The following is a 25,613-nucleotide window of genomic DNA, read 5'->3' on the forward strand; positions in this document are numbered from 1 at the left end:
TTAGGTAGTTCAGGTGTTTCTCACATATCGGTGCAGACTCGATGGGCCAAAGGGCCTCTTCTGCACTGTGATTCTGTGAACATGTAATCATGTTTATCTAATTTTATTTCCAAACTCAGATTCATGGCCTCAATTTGTTTCTTCCTCCCATCTCCTGAACTCTATCTCACAATGTAATGATGATGAGTGATTGTTGATGGTTCCGAAAACCAAAAGGAAGAGAGCTCAGAGGTCAGATGACCAAGAGAGCAGCGAGTTCTGTAACAAATCCCAGGGCTTGAGGGCTGAACCTGAGTTGACCAGTCGTGAGTCTTTAGGAAACCTTGGTTACCAATTTATCTGCAGTTTCACTTTCAGTCAGGAACAGATCACAGTTTTACACGAATCTCTGATTTGACAGCACGTTTCCAGCATTCAACGTTGTTCTTCCTGACCCTAAACACAGTTGGAAAGGAGCCTTCTGATCTGTGTCTAGGAGCTCTGAATCATGGAAGAGAGTGGCTGGGACACATTTCTCACACACCTCAGGATTAACCCACACGGGGGCTTTGCTGTCAGTGAAGAAAGCTGAGAAAAACCAAAGTGTTGTTTGTCTCTCAGTGTGACCCTGAAGGACTGTGTCCAGGCTGAAGTTCTGTTCCTGCTGTATGATCCACGACCCAGATTGTCCTTCCTGAGCTCCAGCCAGGTGATGTTAAACACCCAGGTGGGAAAGACAGAAATCTACAACACTGTGTTAAATCAAAGCTGATTTATTTGACATATTTCCTGAATATCAAACTCCAGGCCAGTCACGGGTTAATAACATCAGCAGAATTCAGTCCTGGATGTAACAGCAGCAACAACAGTAGAATCCAACCTCAGCAGTCACTCGTGTGCCAGCAGCAGAGACAACTGAGTGAATCTCTTCCCACACACAGAGCAGGTGAACAGCCTCTCCCCAGTGTGAATGTGTTTGTGTGTCAGCAGATCCATTTTGCTTTGAAATCTCTGCTCATGGCCAGAAGTTTGACAAGATTCCTTATCAGTGTGAAGAAGTTGATGTGTTTTGAGGTGGGATAACTCTTCTCACATACACGGAGCAGGTGTACAGTCTCTCCCTAGTCTCAGTGCGCTGGTGGACCCTGAGTTCATATGATCGCCTGAACCCAGTCCCACAGCGGGAGATCGCGAACGGTCTCTTGTCACTGTTGATAGCACATCAGCTCCACGGAACTTTTATAACACTTCCTGCAATCCAGGCATTTAAAATATCTTCCATCGGTGTGAAATCACTGATGTGCCAACAAGTTAGATGAATCAGTGAATCCCTCCCCACACATAGAGCATATGAATGACCTCTTCCCAGTGTGAACTCTGGTGTTCCAGCAGGATGGACAATCACCTAAACCTCTTCCCGCAGTGAGAGCAGATGAATGGAGTGGAACCGGAGAGAATGCACTGGTGCAACATCAGTGAATGTTGGCTTTTAAAGTTCTTGGTACAATCTAAGCATTTGAACCCTTTCTTTCTTCAGTATGAACTAACTCGTATGTGTTTGTTTGTGCTTGTGTGGAGGCTGCATGGACAAAGCTGTGAGTTAGGAATCAGACAAGGAGGAAGTTTGTCCCGGTGGGCTCGTGGAAGGGAGGGAAGCAGCAGAGGCAGCTGATCAGATTGTCTCGGTCTTAGTGACAATGAAGCTCTATGAGCTCCTCACACTTGTTGTTGGGGGTGAGGATGGAGGAAACAAGGGAGAGCACTTCAAAAGAAATTAACTTGTCTTGGAGATAAAGAAAAGACTTGCCACAATGCGTATAACACAAAGCCGATTTATGTGATTTTGATACATTGTAGTGAATATAATTCATATGTTTTGGAATATAACTTTTAGTTTTAGGAATTAAAGTTTCAAATGTAAATAAATGGGGGCATCAGGTTAAGAAACTGGTAAACATAAAACAGGTGTCAATGTGGCTGAAGATGTGGGTAATGGAGAGGAACTGGCTTGTGTTAGAGATATTAAAAGACTCAACTCGATGTTTTTAACACAACCTGATTTATTTGACTTTCATCCAGAAAACTTATAACTGGGCTGGGGTTTATTAACATCAGCAAAAACAGACCCCAATGAACTTCAGTCCTGGATGTGATTAACAGCAAAATCCAATCACTGTAGTCACTTGTGAATTCGCTGGTGTCTCAGCAGGTTAGATGAGTTAATGAATTCCTTCCCACACTTGGAGCAGATGAAAGGCCTCTCCCCAGTGTGAACTCGCTGGTGCACAATGAGTTGAGATGGCCACCTGAATCCAGTCCCGCAGTGAGAACACCTGAACGGTCTCTCGTCAGTGTGAACACGTTGATGGGACATCAGGTCCCCAGAACATTTATAGCACTTCCCGCAGTCTGGGCATTTAAAAGGTCTCTTCTCAGTGTGAACTCGCTGGTGTGACTGCAGGTGGGTTGAGGTAATGAATCCTTTCCCACAGTTTGAGCAGGTGAACGGCCTCTCACCTGTGTGGACTCGCTGGTGTCTCAGCCAATGGGATGAGGTAATGAATCGTTTCCCACACTTTGAGCAGGTGAACGGCCTCTCCCCAGTGTGAGTGCGCTGGTGTTCAGTGAGGTGCACTGGCCTCCTGAACCCAGCCCCACACTGAGAGCACCTGAATGGCCTCTCATCAGTGTGAACCTGTTGATGACGAATCAGCTCCCCGGAACTTTTATAGCACTTCCCACAGTCTGGACATTTAAAAGGTCTCTCGTCAGAGTGAACTCGCTGATGTGTCCACAGGTTCGATGACTGAGTGAATCCCTTTCCACACTCAGAGCAGGTGAATGGTTTGTCCCCAGTGTGGCTGCACTGATGAGTTTCCAGCTTTGACAGGAAATTGCCTTCTTTCCCACAATCCCCACATTTACACGATATCTCCCCATTGTGACTGTGCTTGTGTCTCGACAGACCAGATAATCGGCTGAAGCCTCGTCCACACAGAACAGATGTGCGGGTTCTTCCCACTGTGAACAGTGCTTTTTCCTTCCATGTTCAAAATCCGATGTTATTCAGGTTATGATAAATTGGGCGACTCTGTGAGATCCTGTTGTGATGTTTGGTTTCAGTTTCTCAACTGTAAATCCTCTCCTAATCCCCTGTGAAATTGATTGAAAATAGGAACAAGGGAGTGAGAGAGAATCCACAAAAACACAAAGGCAGGTTGTGAAATTGAACTGAATGAATCTGGAGCTTGTGGGGCCGGCACCTGGAAAATTGACCATCAAAGCTGCTGGACCCAGCTAGTTCACTAATGTCCATCAGGACAGGGAGCTTGCCAACTGGTCAGAATCAATACAAAACTCCAGCATCTATGGAGGAAAGAGAGAGGGAGATGAAAGAGGCAAGGGGTGAAGGAGAGGGATTTTATATATTTACATTTCTACCAGAACGTTGACAGAATCTCCCAAACCCTCAAACTCCATTAGGTAGAAGAGCCAGGGTAGCAGGTGTATGTGAACACCATCACCTCCAAGTTCCCCTCCAAGTCATGACTGTCTGACATCTGGTCCATTTAAATATTGGGAAGACTTAATTCATTGCCTTCAGTCCTGTTAGGAAATAGAGATAGTTTAATTATGTTATCTTTGAATTTGTGGATATTAGGAATGGGTCTTAGCTTTAAAGTTTAGGTTTGATTTGATTTTCTGTATCTGCATGTTAAGAAAGGTCAAATATTTTAGTTTCATTTTAAAAGGCTGCTTGCATTTCTAATGAGACGTTTACACTCCCTATAAAGTAAAAGTAAATACGCAAGAGCAGAAACAACAGTGCTGTTGCTTAGCACTTGGGGTGGGGGGAGGGAGTGGTGGGGGGTACAGATATACAGGTTCCTCCCTCAGACACACAGAGGAAGAAAGGCAGCAGTTTTATTTGGAACCTGTTGGAGTTCGGCTGGTTTTGAAGTTGCTGCCAGAGAGACTGGAGCAAAGGGGACAGATAGAAGTTCCAAACTAATGAAAACCCCTAAAAATCCAGGAGAGTGGAAAAGGGGAAGACCTAAGGAGATCTTGCAGGTAAAGGATGGACAGGAACCTGGGAAAACATCCTGTTAAGCGAAGTTAAGAGTGAGGGGCAGAGAGAAAGGCTCCAAGTTTCAGGTTTAAAATGATAACAACTTGCAAGAAGCAAGAACATTCAAAGAGACAGCTGAAGGTCTGTAATTCTTTGCTATGGGCATGTGAAGCAGTGGTGTACTGTTGATGGCTGAATTGGTGAGAGAGAGTGCATGGAAGACAGCTTGAATGCATGTGGTTACCCAGGGAGGAGGAACATTGGAAGGAGAGTTCGAAACCCTGGAGATGAAGCCTTGTGGATGGTGTCTGAGAGAAAAGGTCAGTTGGGAGAAGATTCCAAGGCGAGGTTTTGGAGAGTGGATATTGGAAACCCTCATGTGAAGGACGGAATTCAGTGAGACTGATTGGCTCATGGTGAGACATGTGCCTGGGGGGAGTTGAGGAGAGATCCATAGCATCTGGTTGAGGTGACATCTGTCACTTGAGGTCAGAGTGTGGTGTGTCTGACTACATGGTGCTATAGGTTTATATGGACTAGGTATTTACTGTGTACATTAAAGTATAAGATAGCTTTTGTGACTTGATTTATCCTTACAAATCTGTATACATCTGTAAAGGTATAGGTGTGAGTGAAGGAGTATTGTAATATAGTTTATCTTTTCTTGTTGAATAAATGTTTTATTCTGCTGCTAAAAGTTCATCAGCTGACCCCTGTGCCTCTGTTCAGTAGCTACTCTCCACATATCTTTACAAACCAATAAAAGTCAGGATCCATCAAGCTGGTTTCCAGTGTGGGATCAGGCTTGTCCAGGGGTAACGTCAACTGGGATCATAACAAATCCCCACTACAAATTGTACTCCCTAACCATCAATACCATCCATCTCTTTTGCAACTTTGAGGCTGAACCAGACTGTTCACAATCTTGGTGTCATATTTCACCCCAAGCTGAGATTCTGACTACAGATCAGGAAGACAGTCTCTGTCCACCTCAGTAGCTTCCTAACTTCACTCCTTCTCTCATCTGCTGCTGAAACTCATCCATTCCTTTGTTCCCTCTAAACCGGACTATTCCTGGCTGCCCACGTAAAGATGGGATCATTTCAAACTCTGCTTCCCATGTCCTTACTCGAACTAAGTCTCATTCATCCAACACCCGTGTTCGCACTGAGTTACACAGGCTCCTGGTTAAGCAGCACCCTAAGTGTTCAAATTCCATCAATGACTTAGCCCCTCACTATCTCAGTAATACCCTCCATCCCTCCCAAATATCTGGGGGTCATTCAGTTCTGGCCTATTGAGCATCCCTAATTTTAATTGACCCCCCCATTGGCGGCTGTGCCTTCAGCTGCCCAAGCCATAAGCTCTGGAATTCACTCCTTAGACATCTCTGCCTCTTTCTCATCCTTTAAGACTCTTCATTTGATCTACCTCTTTGACCAAGCTTCTGATCATCTGCCCTGACATCTCCTTATGTGCCTCGGTGTCAATTATTGGAATGTAATATTCCTATGAAATACTTTGGAATATTTATTATATCCAGCGTGCTATATAAATACAACTTGTTCTTGATTTGGACATATATCATCACTGAATGAAAATCCTGTAACTCCTTACCCAACAGCACCTTAACCACAGTGGCTGCAGCGGTTCAGGAAGAAGGCCCACCAACACACAACTGGGGATTGACAATATCTGCTGGTCTTGTTAGTGATACCCAAATACCAAGAATGGAGCTGGCAAAATAAATCTCGGATGAAAAGGAACCGTAGAAATATTTGGTACTAAAATAATGCTCTTAAATGAATGGATAGTGTCCATTTAGCAACCTGATCTCCCCCAGAATCTACCTCCCTTGACAGTCTCACGTTGGAAATTGCTGGGCCCGACTGTGTTCCAAAATCCTCGGGGTGAAATACACTCCAGCTCAAACTGATGCAACAAATAAAGACCCCCATCCAACACCCACCCAAATTCAAACCGGCTCCGAATTGGAGATCTGTGTTTCTAGACTCGGTTAAAAAAAACAATAAAACGAAAGCAAAACTCACCAAAGCTGGGTCTGAAATTAAGGGATAAAATATTTTAAATATCTAGCAGGTCAGGCAGCATCAATCGATTAAGAAACAGATGAAGAACGGCCTTCAGATTGCCTGAAAACTCTTAGCGACAGTAGCAAAGTAATGGTGGTGACAATGCCATGCGCCCCAGAAACAACTCGATCGGAAAGTTGTTCATTTTCCCACTGAAGATCAGTTGTCGCAATGTGCAAGTGGCAACAATGGCGCAGAGAGTTTAGGAGGTGAAGAACTGCAGAAAAATATAGGAAGACATAACAGGTTTGCGGACTACACGGATAAATTGAAAATTAGATTCGAAATAGTGGGATGAGAGCAGGTTGTGTCCCTGCTGATGGAGGTAGACCGTATTCGACCTTCCGGAGTATCCTGGGTAGGATCAGCCGCCATTATTATAGAACAATAAGCCGCGCTTCTGCGCTTGCGCACCCACACCATCTTAAAGCCATCCAGAATCACCGAAACCTGCTGCCTGAAACTGGGAGTGAGAGGAGCAGGAAGAATGAGGAGAAACATTGTCATCTAACACTCATAGCATCTCCAAACCACCTTAATTCCCGGGATAGTGAGACAGCGTTTAGAAACATTCACCAACGCGACTCCAGTAAAACATCCACGAGGAAAGGGGGAAGCAGTGACTGTGTCTGCTCTGATATAGCCCCAGACTCAAACCCCCAACACTGCCCCGTTCACAGCTCAACCTATGAGCTTTCAGCTTCCTGCACCTTGACCCTGCCCTGCCCAGGGTGAGACAATCCCAGGTGAGTCATTTGTGTAACAAGGGGAGTGGTGGAGGGGTGACTTCCCACCTTGTGCTGTGTCTCAAATGCATTCTTAATCTCCTCCTCCCCGGGCATTCTAAACACTGCATGCAGACGGCTGGCGGACCTTGGGGATCCTCACTAACCTGCACCCCACTCACGATTCACTCTGTGAACAGCTGTTGTTCTACTATTCTGCCACACCTTCAAGCAAACATCTTCTATCATACAAGTCTTGTTTAAAACTTGTTTAATTGTAGGGCAAATTAACAAAGGCAGGGAGGTGGCATTCGGTAAATATTTCCTTTTTGGGGACAATATAGACACGACGGGCCGAGCAGCCTTCTACTATGCTGCAACCATTCTATGATCTTCTGAGGTGCCTTTATCCCGCTGCTCCATTGCCAGTGATTCCTGCCTTCTGCTATTGTCTCTGGCTCCCTGTATAACCAAGTAATTCCCCGTCTTTCCCATGCTCACCCTGTGCAGTGTGTGTGTCAGACTTCCTCCGGACAGCTCCCCCCATCACCGCCCCGTCCCATTTAACCATCAGCAGCTTTCTGTTTTTGTCTTTAGTTAAATCTAAAGAATTTCAGGATTTAGCTTCAAACTCGCCTTAACTAACTGTCGTAAATCTGAAACTCTTTGCCGCACACATTTTGTTAAAAGCCAGAACTCAAAATGCAGCTACTATTCTCCAGATTCTTCTATTTATGCACATCAGACCCGAATGGGGTTAGTTGGAAATTTAATCATTTATTACAAAGTGAAATGGGGACTCTTTACTCCTGAAGTTCAACAATTTTATGCCCTAATCTCTGGCCCCATTTTGTTTCTTGTTTCTTTGTGTCTTTGTTTCCTCTCTCATTCTGCTCTTTATTTTCTTTACATTCAGACGATTGCTAACGTGCCATTCACACCTCGTAGAGACACATCTTTTGTATTTTACTTGTCCCATTACCACTTACTTTGATCTCGCATCATGCAAGCTTCTGTCAGTTAATCTCTCCAGCCCTGTAGCCTTTCAGACCCTTCCTTGTGTTCTTCTTCCCACCTCCCACCTTTCACTTGCTCACAGACCTGAAACGTTAATTCTGTTTCTCTCTCCACAGATTCTTCCAGACCTGCTGAGAGTTTCCAGCTTTTACTGATTTTATCTCAGATTTTAAGTCTGCACAATATTTCCATTTTGTACAATGCCGACACAGGGACTGATTACGCTGATTAACAAAGTAATTAATACATTCATTTCTTATTTGTAATTTATTTCTTGATCTGTGATTAATTATTGAGCTATTTATCAGTCATCAGTGTTTTTAAATGTAGTTACGATTTCATCACTTCCTTGGTTTTCCTCACTTCCTGGCACTAATATTAAATCCTTATTAATCTTAAATGAAGGATCAGCTCAACACTGACAGATGAGTCAGTTTAACCTCGGTGTGGGAAAGGATTTATAAGTGGTGATTCAGGGCAAAATTAACTGTCATTTGGACAAATGTGGATGAATTAAGAAAGGCCAGCACGGATTTCTTGGAGCAAATCGGGTTGAATGGACGTGCTTGAGTTCTTTGATGAGTTAACAGAGAAGGATGATGTGAGTAATACGGTAGATGTGCACATGAACTTCTAAAAGGCATTTGATAAGGTGCCATGTAACAGGTTTGTCAGCAAAGTTAAAACCCACGGGCGGAGGCAGTATGGGTATGAAGTTGACTGAGTGACAGGAAACAAAGAGGCCGCCTACATAATGGTGGGAATTTCACGCTGTGATATGGGTCAAATAAATCAACTTTGGGAGGGAAGGGGGAGGGAAAGAGGGGGGAAAGGGGGGAAGGGTGGGGAAAAGGGGGGAAGAGCGGGGTAAGGGGGAGAAGAGGGAGAAAGTGCAGGGGAAGAACAGAAGGATAGGTCTCTAAAAGGCTGCAGCGCGGGAGAGATTAACTGACAAAAGGTTTCATGATGCAAGGTCAAAGGGATTGAGAATGGGACAAGTAAAAACACAAAAGATGTGCCTAGATGAGGTGTGGACGGCACTTTCGCAACCGTCTGAATGTAAAGAAAATAAAAAGCAGAATGAGAGAGGGAACAAAGACACAAAGAAACAAGAAACAAAATGAGGGCAGAGATAACGATAGAAAATTGTTGAACTCAATTTTGATTCCTTAAGGCTGTAAAGTGCCCCCGAAGATTGAAATCACTGGGAATGGAGCAGCGGGATAGACACATCAGAGATTTATAGAATTATCGCAGCAGAGAAGGAGGCCATCCGGCCCGACCTGTCTGTGTTGGCCCACTGAAGGAGCAATTTACCTCATGCCACAGCTCTGCCTTTGCCCCATAGCCCCGCAATTAACCAAAATTAAACAAATCTGAAGCAAGATTGGTACAAAAGATAATGTTTACGCGAAGCGGTACCAAAAAAAAGAAAATCAACTGGTTCACACAGTGAATTGAGGGAGGCGCAGCATAATGTACCCGCGCAGGTCATTGAGGTTCCCGAACATCCATCAGCCATCTGCATGCAGTGTTTAGTGGGTCCTGGGGGAGGGGAAGAAGAATCCATTTGGGACACAGCACAGGGTGGTAAGTAACCCCTCCCCCACTCTCCTGGTGACACAAAGGACTCACCTTGGACTATCCCACACCTGGACAGGGTGGGATCAAGGTGCAGGAAGCTGCAAGCTGGTAGGTTGAGCTGTGAACTGGGCGGAGTTAGGGGGGGTTTGAGTGATAGGTCTGGGGCTACATCAAAGCAGGCATAGCCAGAACTGGGCGGAGTTAGGGGGGTTTCAGTGACAGGTCTGGGGCTATATCAGAGCAGCACAGCCACTGCTCCCCCTTTTCCTCGTGAATGTTTCACTGGAATCGTGTTGGTGAGTGTTTCTAAACTCTGTCTCACTATCCCGGGAATGGAGGTGGATTGGAGGTTGCTGTGAGTGTTGGGTTATATTGTTTCTCTTCATTCTTCCCGCTTCTCCCACTCCCAGTTCCAGGCTGCAGGTCCCGGTGATTTTGGATGCGGGACAGTTCTTTTTATCCATTTTCCGTTTATATGTGTAGTCTGCAAATCTGTTTGTCTTCCTGTATTTTGCTGCAGTCCTTCACCTCCCTGGTTCTCACTGCGCCATTGTTGCCACCTGCAGATTGCAACGAGCGACCTTGGATTAGAAAAATAGATAACTTTTAAATCGAGCGGTTTCTGGGGCACAGAACATTGTGGGAACATTGGCCGCCCTTCGTCAACGGCTTTCACTGAGAGTTTTCGTCCAGTCTAAAGGCAGGTCAGTGACCTGAGCCCCTTGCTCAGTTTCTTAATCGTTTTTTTTCTGTCTGACCTGCTGGATATTTAAAGCATTTTACATTTTAATTTCAGATCCAACATTGCAGAGTTTTGTTTTCATTTTATTGTTTTATAGAACCGAGTCTCGAAACACAAATAAAAGCAAAATACTGCAGATGCTGGGAATCTGAAATCACAGCAGAAAAAGCAGGATTCAATTACCAGGTCTGACAGGATCTGTGGAGAGAGAAACAGAGTTAATGTTTCGAGTCTATGACCCTTCTTCAGAGCTGTGCTGCTGTGAACTGGGCGGAGTTGGGAGTTTTGAGTGACAGGTCTGAGGCTATATCAGAGCAGGCACAGCCACTGCTCCCCCTTTTCCTGGTGAATATTTCACTGGAGTCGTGTGGGCCAGTGTTTCTAAACCCTGTCTTGCTGTTCCACGGCTTTTTTGGATGGAGCTCTGAACAAAACAGAGCTCTCAAGAAGGGTCATACAGACTCGAAACGTTAACTCTGTTTCAGTCTCCACAGATGCTGTCAGACATGCTGAGTTTTTCCAGCATTTTATGTTTTGAGTTCAGGCCAATTAGGAACCGCTTTGAATTAGGGTGGGTGTTAAATGGGGGTCCTCTTTGTTGCATCAGTTTTGAGCTGGAGTGTAGCTGGAGGAGAAGCTGCCGGGTTTAACCCCGTGGACTTTGGAACCCAGTCGGGCTCAGCAATTTCCAATGTGAGACTGTCAAGGGAGGTAGATTCTGGGTGAGATCAGTTTGCTAAATGAACACTAGCCATTCAATTTAAGAGTATTGTTTTAGTATCAAGTATTTCTGTAGTGCAGTCTTGGTATTTGGGTGTCACTAACAAGACCTGCAGATATCGTCAATGTCCAGCTGTCTGTTACAAAAACAAAAATGCTCAAAAAACTCAGCAGGTCTGACAGCATCTGTGGAGAGAAAGGCAGAGTTAACGTTTCGATTCTGTATGAGTCATCTTCAGAGCTAAAGGGAAGTAGAAATGTGGTGAAATATGTCCTGTTTAAGGGGGGTGGAACAGGTGAAGCTGGATAGATGGTCAGCGATAGGTGGAGGTAAGGGAAAGATTGCAAAGATGTCATAAACAAAAGGTCAAAGGGTTGTTAACAGTGGTGGCACTGGCTAAAGGAGGTGCTAATGGTGACATTAAGAGTTGAAAGTAGAATATGATAATAGGACTAGGGCAAGCACTCTGGAAAGTGACAGATGGCCCTGTTGGGGGTGGTTGTGGGGGCTGTGGAGGGTGGGGTTGGAGGAGGAAAAAAGATCGAAAACAAACTAAATGCTGGGGATAAAACAATGAATAAAAATGGAAGTAAATTTAAATAATAATAATGAAAATAAGTGGAAAAAAATGAAGTTAAATTGAAAAATAAAAATGAATATGAAAAAATGTGGATCAGAAATGGCTGGGGTGGGAGGAAAGAGTTCATGGTCTGAAGTTGTTGAACTCAATATTCAGTCCGGAAGGCTGTAAAGGGCCTAATCGGAAGATGAGGTGCTGTTCCTCCAGTTTGCGTTGAGCTTCACTGGAACGTTGCAGCAGGCCAAGGACGGACATGTGGGCATGAGAGCAGGGTGGAGCGTTGAAATGGCAAGCGACAGGGAGGTCTGGGTCATGCTTGCGGACAGACTGAAGGTGTTTGGCAAAGCGGTCACCCAGTCTGCGTTTGGTCTCTCCAATGTAGAAGAGACCGCATTGGGAGCAGCAAATGCAGTTGACCGGATTGTGGGAAGTGCAAATGAAATGCTGCTTCACTTGAAAGGAGTGTTTGGGCCCTTGGAAGTTGAGGAGGGTGAAGTAAAGGGTCAGGTGTTGCACCTTCTGCGATTGCATGGAAGGTGCCGTTAGGAGGGGGTTGAGGTGTTGGGGGTGACGGAGGAATGGACCAGGGTATCCCAGAGAGAACAGTCCCTACGGAGTGCCGACAGGGGGGTGAAGGGAAGATGTTTGGTGGTGGCATCGTGCTGGAGTTGGCGCAGAATGGTCCTTTGAATGCGGAGGCTGGTGGGATGAAAAGTGAGGACAAGGGGAACTTTATCATGGTTATGAGATGGGGAGGGCGGATGCGCGGGAGATGGGTTGGATACGGTTGAGGGCACTGTGGGTGGAAAATCTTGGTTAAGGAAGAAGGAAGACATGTCAGAAGAATTGTTTTGGAAAGTTGCATAATTGGAACAGATGCGACGGAGGCAAAGGAACTGAGAGAATGGAATGGAGTCCTTACAGGAAGCAGGGTGTGAGGAGCTGTAGTTAAGATAGATGTGGGAGTCGGTAGGCTTGTAATGAATATTGGTGGACAATCTATCACCAGAAATTGAGACAGAGATTAGGGAAGGGAAGTGTCGGAGATGGGCCATTTGGAAGTGATGGAGGGGTGGAAATTGGAAGCAAAATTGATAAAAAATTTTCCGGGTCCAGACGAGAGCATGAAGCTGCACCGAAACAGTCATCGATGTCCTGGAAAAAGAGTTGTGGGAGGGGCCCTGAGTAGGACTGGAACAAGGAATGTTCCACATACCCCATAAAGAAAGAGGCATAACTGGCAGGTACCCGCAGCCACACCTTTTATTTGGAGGAAGTGAGCCAAGTTTAAGGAGAACTTGTTCAGTGAGAGAACTAGTTCAGCCAGACAGAGGAGAGTGGTGGTGGATGGGGATTGTTCGGGCCTCTGTTCGAGGAAGAAGCGGAGAGTCCTCAGATCATCCAATCCGTCTACATCTCCATCCCTCACCAACTCTGAAGAGTCATACGGACTCAAAACGTTAACTCAGTCTTTCTCTTCACAGATGCTCTCAGACCTGCTGAGTTTTTCCAGCATTTTTTGTTTTTGTTTCAGATTGCCAGCATATGCAGCATGTTACCTTTATCCCAGATGTGTGTTGATCAGGTGTTGGTGGACCTTATTCCTGAACCGATGCAGTCACTGTGGTGAGGTGCTCCCACATGCTGTTTCGTAAGTTGTTAAAGGATTTTCACTCAGTAATGATATATGTCCAAATCAGCAACAACCTGTATTAAAAAGCACTCTGGGTAAAATAAAATTTTCCAATGTAGTTCACAGGAATTTTATTGTGCAATATTTAACATTGAGGCACATAAGGAGACATCAGGGCAGATGATCAAAAGCTTGGTCAAGAGGTAAGTTATAAGGAGAATCTTAAAGGATGAGGGAGAGTCAGAAAGGTACAAGGAGGGAATTCCAGAGCTTCTGGCCTGGGCATCTGAAGGCACGGTCACCAATGGTGGGTCAATTAAATCAGGGATGCTCAAGAGGCCAGAATTAGATCAGCCCAAATATCTGGGAGGGATGCAGTTTTGAGGACATTATAGAGATAGTGAGGGGAGTGGTCATTGAAGGATTTCAGAACAAGGATGAGAATTTGAACATTGAGGTTCTGCTTAACCAGCAGCCTATGTAACTCTGTGGGCACGGGGTGTTGGATGAATGAGATTTAGTGCAAGTAAAAACACGGTATGCAGAGTTTTGAATGACTCCATCTTTATGTGGGCAGATCATAATAGCCCAGTTTAGAGGGGAAAAAGAAATGGATGAGCTTCAGCAGCAGATGAGCTGAGGCAGGAGTGAATTTAGGCAAAGTTAGCTTGGGGTGAAATGTGACACCAAGACTTTGAACAGTCTAGTTCAGCATCAAAGTTGCAATAGAGATGGCATTGATGGCTCGGGAGTGGAGCTTGTAGTGGGGACTGAAGACAATGGCTGTAGTCATCCCAATATTTAAACAGGGGAAATTTCTGTTCATTCAGTACTAGATGTCAGACAAGTCAGGACGGTGTGTGACTTGGAGGGGAACTTGGAGGTGATGGTGTTCACATACAACTGCTACGCTGGTCCTTCGATGTGATGGAGAATGAGGGTTTTTGAGATTTTGTCAAAGAGCTGGCAGAGGTTTAGATATATTCAATCGCTCTCCTTCTGCCCCTGGTTCTCCCATCTCCCTCCCTCTTTCCTCCCACAGATTCTGGAGTTTTATATAGGTCCTGGCCACTTGGCAGGTTTCCTTCCCTGAAGGACATTAGTAACCATTGTGTTTTTACAGCAATCAGCAGCTTTCATGGGCTCTCCTATTGCTGGCCCCACAAATTACTGGATTCATTCAGCTCAGCTTCACAACCTGCCTTTGCGTTTTTGTGGGTTCTCTCTCAATCCCTTTTGTTTGTTTTAAACTATTTTCACAGGGTTTGCAGTCCGGAATCTCAAACCCGACATCACATCAGGATTTGAGGGTGTCGCTCAATTTACCGTAACCCAAATATCATCAGATTTTAAATATGGAAGTTAAAAGTACCATTCACGGTGGAGAAACCGTACACATGCTCTTTATGTGGACGAGGCTTCAGCCGATCATCTGACCTCTCGAAACACAAGCGCAGTCACACTGGATAGAATCCATGGAAATATGGGGACTGTGGAAAGTGGTTCAATTACCCATCCCAGCTGGAAATTCATTGGCGTTCTCACACTGGAGAGAAGCCATTCACATGTTCAGTGTGTGAGAAGGGATTTTCTGATTCATCCAACCTACAGAGACACCAGTCCATTCACACTGGGGAGAGGTCAATCACCTGCTCTGAGTGTGGGAATGGATTCATTCAGTTGTCCAGGCTGCTGAGACACCAGCGGGTTCACACTGGGGAGAGACCGTTCACCTGCTCCATGTGTGGAAATGGTTTTCTTGATTCAACTACCCTACTGAGACACCAGCAAGTTCACACTGGAGAGAGGCCGTTTACCTGCTCCGAGTGTGGGAAGGGATTCATTCAATCATCCCACTTGCTGAGGCACCAGCGGGTTCACAAGTAACTTCTCAGCTTGGATTTGGATCCTAATGATATTCTTCTCTGAAGCATATTCATTGGAGTGTGTTTCTTCTGATGTTAATAAACACCAGCCCAGTTACAGATTCTGTATAAAATTCAAATAAATCACCTTTATGTTAAACACAGAGTGTTGAGTCTTTTTAAGATCTCTTCCACAAGTTTGTTGCTGTGGAAGTGCTTTCCCTCTTCCCTGTCTCCTCCATCCTCACCTCAAATATGTGTGAAGAGCTCATGGAGCTTCTTTGTCACTAAGATTCAGAAAATCCGATCAGCTCCCTCTGCTGCTTCCCTCACTTCCACTAACCCAACGAGCCAAACTGTCTCTAAAGATTCCCCTTTGTCAGAGCCCTGAACTCACATGTTTCTCCCCATCTCATCTCATATTCCCTCAAAGCTCTCTGTGCACTGAACTTCCCCATGCTTGCTGACATTGTCAATGGTTCTCTTTTCAGATACTGTTCCTCTCTCCTTTAAATATTCCATTATTACAACTGTCCTTAAATAAAAACAAATCTTCACTCCTTCATCTTTGAATGCTGTCGCCCCCATCTCCAGCCTCACTTTCCTTTCAACAAGCCTTAAACATTTTGTAATCTCCCAAATCTGTGTCCATCTTTCACAGAACTCCAGATTTGAATCCCGCCAATCAGGTTTCTGCCCCACTACAGTTCCAAAACAGTTCCTATCAAAGCCACAAATGACATCTTTTAAGGCTGTGACAAAGGTAAACTTTCCCTTCTGGTCCTTCGCAACCTGTCTCACCTTCTGGGAGTGGAGACAGGCGGACATGCGAGGGACACCTCTACTCAGGCAGTGGGCTGAGTTTGAAAACAATCCAAGAGTGACATCAGAGGGTAACTGTAAGTTCATTGGTTGGTGAGATGCTGCTATTAGGGAGTGTGTTTAAATAGCTTAAAATTAGAAAAACGTTTAATTTATAAAGAAGTAGTTACTTGGATTTCAGTAAGGAACAATAGCAATAGGGAATTAAATTTAAATCAAGTCAAAGTGAAATTGAGTACTTAACTAAACCAAAGCAAGATGAAGTTAGCAGAAGTGTAGTAAAGTTACGTTACTAGTAATTTACTCTACTTACTCTAAGTCTAAAAATTAGAGGGAAATAAAGTTGGCAACAGGAAGTGGTAATGAGACAAGAAGGCAGGAGAAACAAGCAGAGCATTGAGTATGCTTCGAATACAGAATTATGTCAAAAAGACAAAGTTAAGGGTGCTCTACCTGAATGTGTGCAGCATTCGCAATAAGGTAGATGATCTAAAGGCACAAAGTGAGGTAAATGGGTATGGTATTATTGCCATTATGGAAACATGGCTGCATGGTGACCAAGACTGGGAACTGAATATTCAAGGATATTCGACATTTAGGAAGGACAGGCAAGAAGGGAAAGGAGGTGGAGTTGTATTAATAAGGGGCGAGATCAGTGCATTAGTAAGGGAGGATCTCAGTTCAGAAGAACAATGTGTGGAATCTGTTTGGGTGGAGCTAAGAAACAGCAAAGGGCAGCACAGACATTGGTTGGAGTTGTTTATAGGCCACCAAATAGTAATGGCAATGGATTAATCAGGAGAGGAGAGAAGCATGTAGCATAGGCAATACAGAAATCATGGGTGACTTCAATCTGCATATAGACTGGGTAAACCAACTGAGCACTAATGCTGTGGAAGACGAGTTTCTGGAATGTGCTAGGGATGGTTTTCAAGAGCAATATGTGGAGGAGCCAACTAGAGGACATGCTCTTTTGGATCTTGCATTATATAATGAAATAGGACTAATTAATAATCTTGTTCTTAAAGAACCTTTCAGGACGAGTGAATAGAACATTGCAGTATTTTATATTATGTTTGAAAATGAGGTCGTTCACTCTGAAGCAAGGGTGTTCAAGGTGAGTGAAGGAAATCATGAAGGCATGAGGGACAAATTGGCTGACATAGGATGGGAAAATACATTAAAAGGTACATAGGCAACATATAGTCATCAAAGAATAATTAAATAGTTTACAGCACATACACGCTCCTTCAAGGTGCAAAACTCTCCAAAAGGTCATTCAACCATGGCTGACAAAGGAAGTTAAGGATTGTATGAGATTTAAAGAAAAGGCTTATAAAGTTGCAAGAAGTAGTTGTAAACCTGAGGATTGGGAGGTTTTTAAAGAATACAGCAAAGGAAGACCAGGAAATTGGTAAAGAAAGGGAGAGTAGCATATGAATGCAATCTAGAAAAAAGATAAAAACAGACTCTAAAAGCTTCTATACGTATGGATTAAACAAATGTGGGTCCATTGCATGCAGAGTCGGGAGAATTCATGATGGAGAATAGAGAAATGGCAGAGAAACCAAAGGATAAATTTGTGTCTGTCTTAACTGAGGAAGATACAGGAAATTTAGAGATCCAAGGGACTAGGGAGAATAAGGAGCTGAAGGAAATTAACATAAGTAAGCATGGGACTGAAAGTTGATAAGTCACCGGGACCTGATATTCTGCATCCCAGCATGTTGAAAGAGGTGGCTATAGAGATAGTGGATGCATTGGTGATCACTTTCCAACATCCTATAGATTCTGGAATGGTTCCTGAAGAAAGAAGGTAGCAAATGTCACCTCACTATTTAAGAAAGGAGAGAGAGAGAAAACAGCACTACAGACCTGTTAGTCTTACATCAGCAGTAGGGAAAATGCTGGAATCTATTATAAAGGATGTGATAAATGGATACTTGGATAATCATGATCTGATTGGGCATGGTCAGCATGGATTTGTGAATGGGAAATCATGTTTGACGAACTTGTTGGAAATTTTTGAGGAAGCTACTAACAAAATTGATAAAGGAGGGTGGATGGATGTAATATACTTGATTTTCAGAAGGCTTTTGATAAGATCACCGACAGGAGGTTGATTAACAAAATAAACACACATGATAGGAGGCAGTGGACTGGCATGAATTAAGGATTGGCGAACAGGTATAAAACAGAGTATGAATAAACGGTTAATTCTCACATTGGTAAACTGTGACTAGCGGAGTACTGCAAGGATCAGTACTTAGGTCCCAGATGGTCACAATATATATTAATGATTTGGATGTGGGGACTAAATGCAATACTTCCAAGTTCGTGGACGATACAAAGCTAGGCTGGAATGTGTGTTGGGAGGGAGATGTAAAGCAGCTATAGGGGATTTGGACAGACTTAGTGAGTGGGCAAGATCATGACACGTGGAATATAATGTAGAAATATGTGAGGTTATCCACCTTGGTAGAAGGAACAGATGTGCAGAGTATTTCCTAAATGATGAGATTAAAAAGTGTAGATGTACAAAGGGACCTGGGTGTCCTTGTGCATAAGTTACTGAAGGCTAGCATGCAGGTGTAGCAAGTTATTAGGAAGGCTAATGGAAACATACCTTTTAACACAAGAGGATTTGAGTACAAGAGTAGTGAAGTGTTGCTTCAATTGTATAGAAGCTTGGTTAGATCGCACTTGGAGTACTGTGTGTTGTTTTGGTCCCCTTACCTCAGAAGGATATTAATAGAGGGAGTGCAACGAAGGTTCACCAGACTTGTTCTGGGGATGGCAGGACTGTCTTATAAAGAGAGATTGGGCAAACTGAGCCTGTATTCTCTAGAGTTTCGAAGAATGAGAAGTGATCTCATTGAAACCTACAGAATACTTAAATAAATAGACAGGATAGATGCAGGTAAGATGTTTCTCCTGGTCGGGGAGTCCAGAACCAGCGGACACAATTTCAAAATAAGGGGGAAGCCACTTATGACCGAGGTGAGGAGAAATTTCTTTGCATACAGGGTTGTGAACCTTTGGAATTCTCTACCCCAGAGGGCCGTGGATGCTCAGTCATTGAGTATGTTTAAGGTAGAGAGTCGGAGATTTCTGACTAACAATAATGTAAAGGGTTATGGGGATCATGTGGGTGAAAGGTATTGAAGTGTTTGGTCAGCCATGATCGTATTGAATGGCAGAGCAGGCCGGACAAGCTGAATGGCCTTCTCCTGTTCCTATGTCTGCAGTGGTTCCCCCTCTCCCAGGCCTTGTCTACCATGTGATGTTCTGAATGATGATGGTATTAAGCTTCTTCCGAACCTTTCTACCTGTTCATTTATTGAAACCAGGGATTCTGCTTGTTCTAATGGTGACTTTCCCTGTCTGCATAGTCATTCCTTGAAGTCAGCCCTTGAATTATTTGTACATTGTCTTATCATGTTCTCACATTTCAGTCACAAATGTTGAAATGTCTGCTCCACACCCACAGGGTTTCATCTGTTTAAAGTCACAAACAGAAAGGTCCAGTTTTCTCCTGGAGTTTGAGACAAATCAGCTTTCAGAATGATGCAGAGTTTCAGCCAATGAAAGCCAAGGATGGTGGTGAGGTAGAGCTGGGCGTTGTCAGTGTACATGTGAAAACTAACATGGTGCTTTTGGATGATGTCACCTAGTGGCAGCATGTAGATAAGAAATAGGAAGGACCGAGGATAGATCCTTGTGGGGCACCAAGTACAAGGACTTTGGAGATGAAAGGGCGGTTGGAGATGGGGCGGTAGTTTGAAAAGATAATGGGAGATCAGAGGTTGTTTTTTTAGGATGATGGCAGTGGATTTAAAGGTGAAAGGGACAATGCCAGAAGACAGAGAAAACCGTTAACAGCATCAGCCAACATGGAGAAGTTGGATGGTCAGCAGTTTAGTGAGAATAGGGTCAAGGGAGCAGAAGATGGGTCCCATGGACAAGATAAGCAATGAGAGAGCAGATGGGATAGAAACTGGAGAAAGATGTAGGTTCGGGGCTCAAGCAAGGGGGATCTTTAGAGACAGTTTGTCCTGGTGGACTTGTGGAAGTAAGGGAAGCAGCAGAGGCAGCTGATCGGATTGTCTCAATCTTCGTGACATGAGCTCCTCACACTTGTTGGAGGTGAGGATGGAGGAGACAGGGGAGAGAGAGAGCCCTTCAAAAGGACCTAACGTGTACAATATAGTAAGAAGACTCAACACAGTGTGTTCAACACAAGGCTGATTTATTTGACTTTTATCCAGAATGTTAACTGTATAACTAGGCTGGAGTTTATTAACATCAGCCGAAACAGACCCCTGTGAACATAGTTCAACCCTGGATGTGATTAACAGCAAAATCCAATCATTGTAGTTACTTGTGAACTAGCTGATGGCTCAGCAGCTGGGATGAGGTAGTGAATCTGTTCCCACACTCAGAGCAGGTGAACTGCTTCGCCCCACGTGAACTCGCTGGTGATTCTGCAGGTGGGATAACCGAGTGAATCTCTTCCCACACTCGGAGCAGGTGAATGGCCTATTCCCAGTGTGAATTCGCTGGTGATACACCAGAGTGGATGACTGAGCGAATCCCTTCCCACATTCAAAGCAGGTGAAAGGCCTCTCCCCAGTGTGAACCCGCTGGTGTGTCAGCAGGTGGGATGACCGAATGAATCCCTTCCCACACTCGGAACAGGTGAACGGCCTCTCTCCAGTGTGAACTCGCTGGTGTGTCAGCAATTGGGATGACTGAGCAAATCCCTTCCCACAATTGGAGCAGGTGAAGGGCCATTCCCCAGTGTGAACTCGCTGGTGTGCAGTGAATTCCGCTGATAGCATGAACCCAGCCCCACAGTGAGAGCACCTGAATGGTCTCTTGTCAGTGTGAACACGTTGGTGGGACATCAGTTCCCCAGAACTTTTATAGCACATCCCACAGTCTGGGCATTTATAAGGTCTCTCCCCAGTGTGAACTCTCTCATGTCTCAGCACATGGGATAATTGAGTGAATCCCTTCCCACACTTGGAGCAGGTGAACGGTCTCTCCCCAGTGTGAACTCGCTGGTGCACAGTGAGTTGGGATGATTCTCTGAACCCAGTCCCACAGTGAGAGCACCTGAATGGTCTCTCGTCAGTGTGAACACGTTGATGGGACATCAGGTTCCCAGAACTTTTATAGCACTTCCCGCAGTCTGGACATTTAAAAGGTCTCTCGTCAGTGTGAACTCGCTGGTGTATGAGCAGATGGGATGACCGAGTGAATCCCTTCCCACAGTCCCCACATTTCCACGGTTTGTTCCCACTGTGAACAGTGCTTTTTCCTTCCATGTTCAAAATCCGAAGATATTCAGATTACGATAAATTGGCCAATTCCATCAGATCCTGATGTGATGTTTGGTTTGAGTTCCTTGACTGCAAGTTCTTCCCTTCTTATACCCTGTGAAATTGGTTTAAAACAGAATAAAAGGAGAGAGAGAAAACCCACAAAAGCACAAAGGCAGGTTGTGAAATTGAGCTGAATGAATCTGGGAATTTGTCGGGCCGACACTAGGAAAAAGTGACCATGAAAACTGCTGGATTGTCATAAAAACCCAACTGGTTCACTAATGCCCTTCAGGGAAGGGAACCTGCCACCCGGTCTGGGTCTACAAAAGACTCTGGCTTCTATGGGGGGATGGGCAGAGAGAGAAAGAGAGAGAGAGAGATTTGATGTACCTAAAACACAACCAGAACTTTGCAAAACCCCCAACACCATGGGCTGGATCCGGTCTGTTGCTCAATTTTATCCAGCCCGCAGCAAGAGTTCTAAAATTAAAATTAGCTCCGATATTTTGTGTAGAGTCTGATCACAGCACCAGATCTTTCTATTGCCGAAATGACTTTGTTTTCTTGCTGACTCAGTCTCTATTTTTAGTGAGATCTGTACAAACTCATCATGACAGCATGGCTGCTCATTTGTCTCTGTAACTGACCACGATGCTGCGGGAAAACAATGAAGTCCCGGGTGAACTTCAGAGAGTGTTAGACTTCTGGGTTGGGAAACTTGCCATCCAATTTCGACAAAAGGATGACACCAGGAACGTTGAGAAACATTATGTTTGGCTGTGGTTGCTGTTCTGTAGGAAGAGCCCAAATCAGCAGATGACAAGTTGACAATGCAGTTCTATGTACTAAAGCTCCAGCCACAATGTTAATTTTTATGTGTGTGTGGCCTGCAACTGATTTTGTCTGTGTGTGAATGGCCCGTGATCAGAAAAAGGATCCTCACCCCTGACCTGGAAGGACCAGGGTAGCAGGTGTATGTGAACACCATCACCTCCAAGTGCCCCTCCAAGTCACACACTGTCCTGACTTGTTTGATAACCAGTACTGGATGAGCAGAAATTTTCTCCATTTAAGTTTTGGGAAGACTGAAGCCATTGTCTTCAGTCCCCACTATAAACTCAATCCTGAGCCCAACGATTCCATCTCTCTCCCTGGCAACCAGACTGTTTACCACCATGGTGAAAAATTTCACCCCAAGATGAGCTTCCAGCCACATATCCACATCATCACCAAGAGCGACTATTTCCATCTCAGTAGTAAAAACAGAAAATGTTGGAAATACTCAGCAGGTCAGGCATTATCTGTGGAGAGAACGAGAATTAATGTTTCAGGTTGTGATGAACCTTCCTCAGAACTGTGAAAAGATAGAAATGTGATAGATTTTGAGTCAATGAAAGGGGGATTGTGAGGGAAGAACAAAAGGGAAGGCCTGTGATTGGGTGGATCCACCTCAGTAATACCGCCCGGCTTTGCCTCTGCCTCAGCTCAACTGTTTCTGAAAATCGCATCCATTCCGTTGTTCCCTCTGGACTTGAGTCTGCTGACACTTACTTATCCGGCCTCCCACATTCAAACTCCATAAACCTGAGATCATTCAAAACTTCACTCTCTGTATCACAGAACTGTTTGAACAGTGAAGACGACCATTCGGCCCTTCCTGTCTGTACCAGCTCTCCAAATGAGCAATTCACTTCATGCCATTCCCCCACTTTCTCCATGTAACCCTGCACATTCTTCCTTTTCAGGTATAACCAATTTCCTCTTGAATACCTCAATTTAAGCTGCCTTCACCACATTCTCAGACAGCACATCTTAACCACTCGCTGTGTGAACAAGTTTCTCCTCATGTGTACATTGATTCTTTTTTCTTAAATCTGTACCCTCTCATTCTTGAATCTTCTACCAATGGGAACAGTTTCTCCCTCTCTACTCTGTCCAGACCCCACAGATTTGAAGATGTATTCAAAATCATAAGTAAGCTTCACTCATACCATCTCTTTCCCCTCAGCACCAGTCTACTCATTGACCTATACAGGCTCCCAGTGAAGCAACACCTCAATGTTAAGGTTCTCATCCTTGTTTTCAAATCCCTCAACAGTTTCTCCCTCTGTTTTTTTTTTCAGTCCCTATGATTGAAATCTTTTCCCACAGACAGAACAGACAAACCTTATTCCTTCCACATTCAATGCTGATGACAGTCAAGTCCCGATGAACGGAGTGAATGTTTCAGATCTGGATGTGATTCTTGAATTGAGTTTCCCGTCTGTCAATTCGCCCCTTCTCATATCCTGTAATAGAAGTTTAGAAAGGTCATCTCTGTCTGTCCAGTATAGAAATTGCGAAGAGACAAACATTCTTCTTGGTTTGAGTTTGCTGTGTGTAAACCCTTCCTTTCTAACCCCCGGTAAAAGGAGTTTTCAAAATTCATCCCTGTCACTCCAGGATAGAAATTCCCAACATTCTCTCCTCCTGGTACCTGGACCAGAATGACCGCGCATGCGCCCTGCTGCACATTGACCCGTATAAATGCGGAAATGTGAGGGGCGGACGAGGCCCCGCAGTTGCCGCCGGATTCGCAGCAAATGTGGGACCTGTGCATTCCGACTGTGGGTTTGGGGCCTCCGCTGGGTGTTCATGAACCCGCCACACCCATTCCGCCGCCTCCATGACCCTCCTACAGTCGGTTATTTCTCACTCGTTGTGGAGCCAACATAATCACAAACCTCAGCGCTGCAGCACCCGCCGCGCATGCGCCAGATGGCGCACACACTGCGCATGCTCCAGTCAAAGCACGCCACGGCGCATGCTTAGCCTTTCCTGTAGAGAGGATAGGGCACATTCTGTGTCGCTCCGAATGCTGGGTAATAGTCCCGCCATGGAAAGGCGACAATGTTGAATAAATAATTATGTTTTGTGATTTGATTGCGATGGAGACATAGGGGCAAAATATAAAATGATTAAATCCCTTGACTGATAAACCAAAGTGTACACGTCCTGCACGTTCTGTCCTGAATGTAATTACCAGCAGAACAAACCAGTACCGTTGGATGTGAACTCACTGGAAACTCAGCAGATCGGGTGAATGTTTGATTTTTTTTCCCCACATACATGGAACATTTAAATTGCATCTTGCCATTAAGAATGTGCTGATTATGGGTGAAACGCTTTGAACTTTAAAAGATAGATTGTAAATATCCTTAAAGGGCAATAATGAACCAAATGGTTTTTCTGACAATGATCATCACCGTTACTGACACTGGCTGTCAATTACATGCTTTGACTGATTCATTGAATTTAAATTCCACCAGCTGTGATCCTGATTCCCAACCAGAAAATGCTGGAAATACTCAATGGTCAAGCCAAGGCTATAGAAAGAAAAACAGTTCATAGTTCAGGTCACTGAACGTCAAACAGAACTGGAAAATAAGTTAGTGATTCAGCAGAATTCAGGAAAACATACAGACAGGGGAAAGGGGCGGGGGAGAACAGAAGAGAAGGTTTGTGATTGGGTGAATACAGGAGAGATTAAATAACAAAAGGGATGAGGATACAAGGAAAAAACTATGGTCATGGAATGAGTAAATAAACTAAAGATAGGAGAATCATTCTGTGTCTATTTCAGCTGATTTGAAATGCATTGCTTCTCTGTTGACCCATATGACTTCTATCCCACACTGAAAACTCTTAATCCTTCTCCACCAAAGGTTTTATTGAGCAAACACACACAAGCATACAGGAAAAGTCTCATCATTTTTAAACATTGAAATACCAAAACATAGAAATATTTACAACCCAGAAGGTGACCATTCGATCCATTGTGTCCATGTTGACAGAAAAAGAACTAAGCTGAAGAAGGGTCATTGAGACTCAAAATGTTAACTATGTTTCTCTCTCCACAGATGCTGTCAGACCTGCTGAGTTTTTCCGGCATTTTCTGTTTTTATTTCAGATTTCCAGCATCTGCGGTATTTTGCTTTTATATTACTATTTATTATATAAAAGAACAATCCAGTTCAATCTCACGTTCAGGCTCTTGGTCTGTAGCCATGCAGGTTCAGGCAGCTCAAATCATTTTCTGAAGTGTTCTTTTCTTTCAATCAATGGGGCTTCTGCCTCTGCCAACAGCTCAGGCAGTGAGTTCCAGACCCCACACCATCTGAGTGAAATAAATTGCTCAACAACTCCCCACTAATCCTTCCATTAATTCTGTAAAGTTGAACTGCTGGTTTTACTGTGACTCTGTTGCTAACGCTTTCTTCTCTCTGTTGGAAGTTCTGACATCAAACCCCATTGCTAAGACTTGAGCACAGCAATCCAGGTTGACATTCCCCCAGAGTACTGAGAGAGTCCTCCACTGGCGGAGGTGTTTCCTTGAGATTTTAAACTGAAGCCCCCTCTGCCTCTCTTCTGAATATAAATATTCCATGTCACTATTTCACAAACAGCAGGGTCCTGT

General features: G+C 44.4%; 1 protein-coding gene across 1 annotated transcript in view; it reads right to left on the reverse strand.

The window, feature by feature from the left end:
- Positions 1-2,007: 2,007 nt before the first annotated feature.
- The window catches only part of LOC121273852 (zinc finger protein 420-like), a 33,110-nt gene continuing 9,504 nt past the window's right edge, over positions 2,008-25,613 (reverse strand). Inside the window, exons 3-6 of the mRNA XM_041180991.1 lie at positions 23,324-23,445; positions 20,236-21,269; positions 6,202-6,358; positions 2,008-3,026 (exon numbers count right to left, since the gene is read on the reverse strand). Coding sequence (XP_041036925.1) covers positions 2,159-3,026; positions 6,202-6,358; positions 20,236-21,160 — 1,950 coding nt within the window. The 5' untranslated portion in view covers positions 21,161-21,269; positions 23,324-23,445 and the 3' untranslated portion in view covers positions 2,008-2,158. The remainder of the gene's footprint in view (positions 3,027-6,201; positions 6,359-20,235; positions 21,270-23,323; positions 23,446-25,613) is intronic.

Source organism: Carcharodon carcharias, assembly GCF_017639515.1.
Source record: "Carcharodon carcharias isolate sCarCar2 chromosome 27 unlocalized genomic scaffold, sCarCar2.pri SUPER_27_unloc_2, whole genome shotgun sequence".
NCBI classification, from domain to species: Eukaryota; Metazoa; Chordata; class Chondrichthyes; order Lamniformes; family Lamnidae; genus Carcharodon; species Carcharodon carcharias.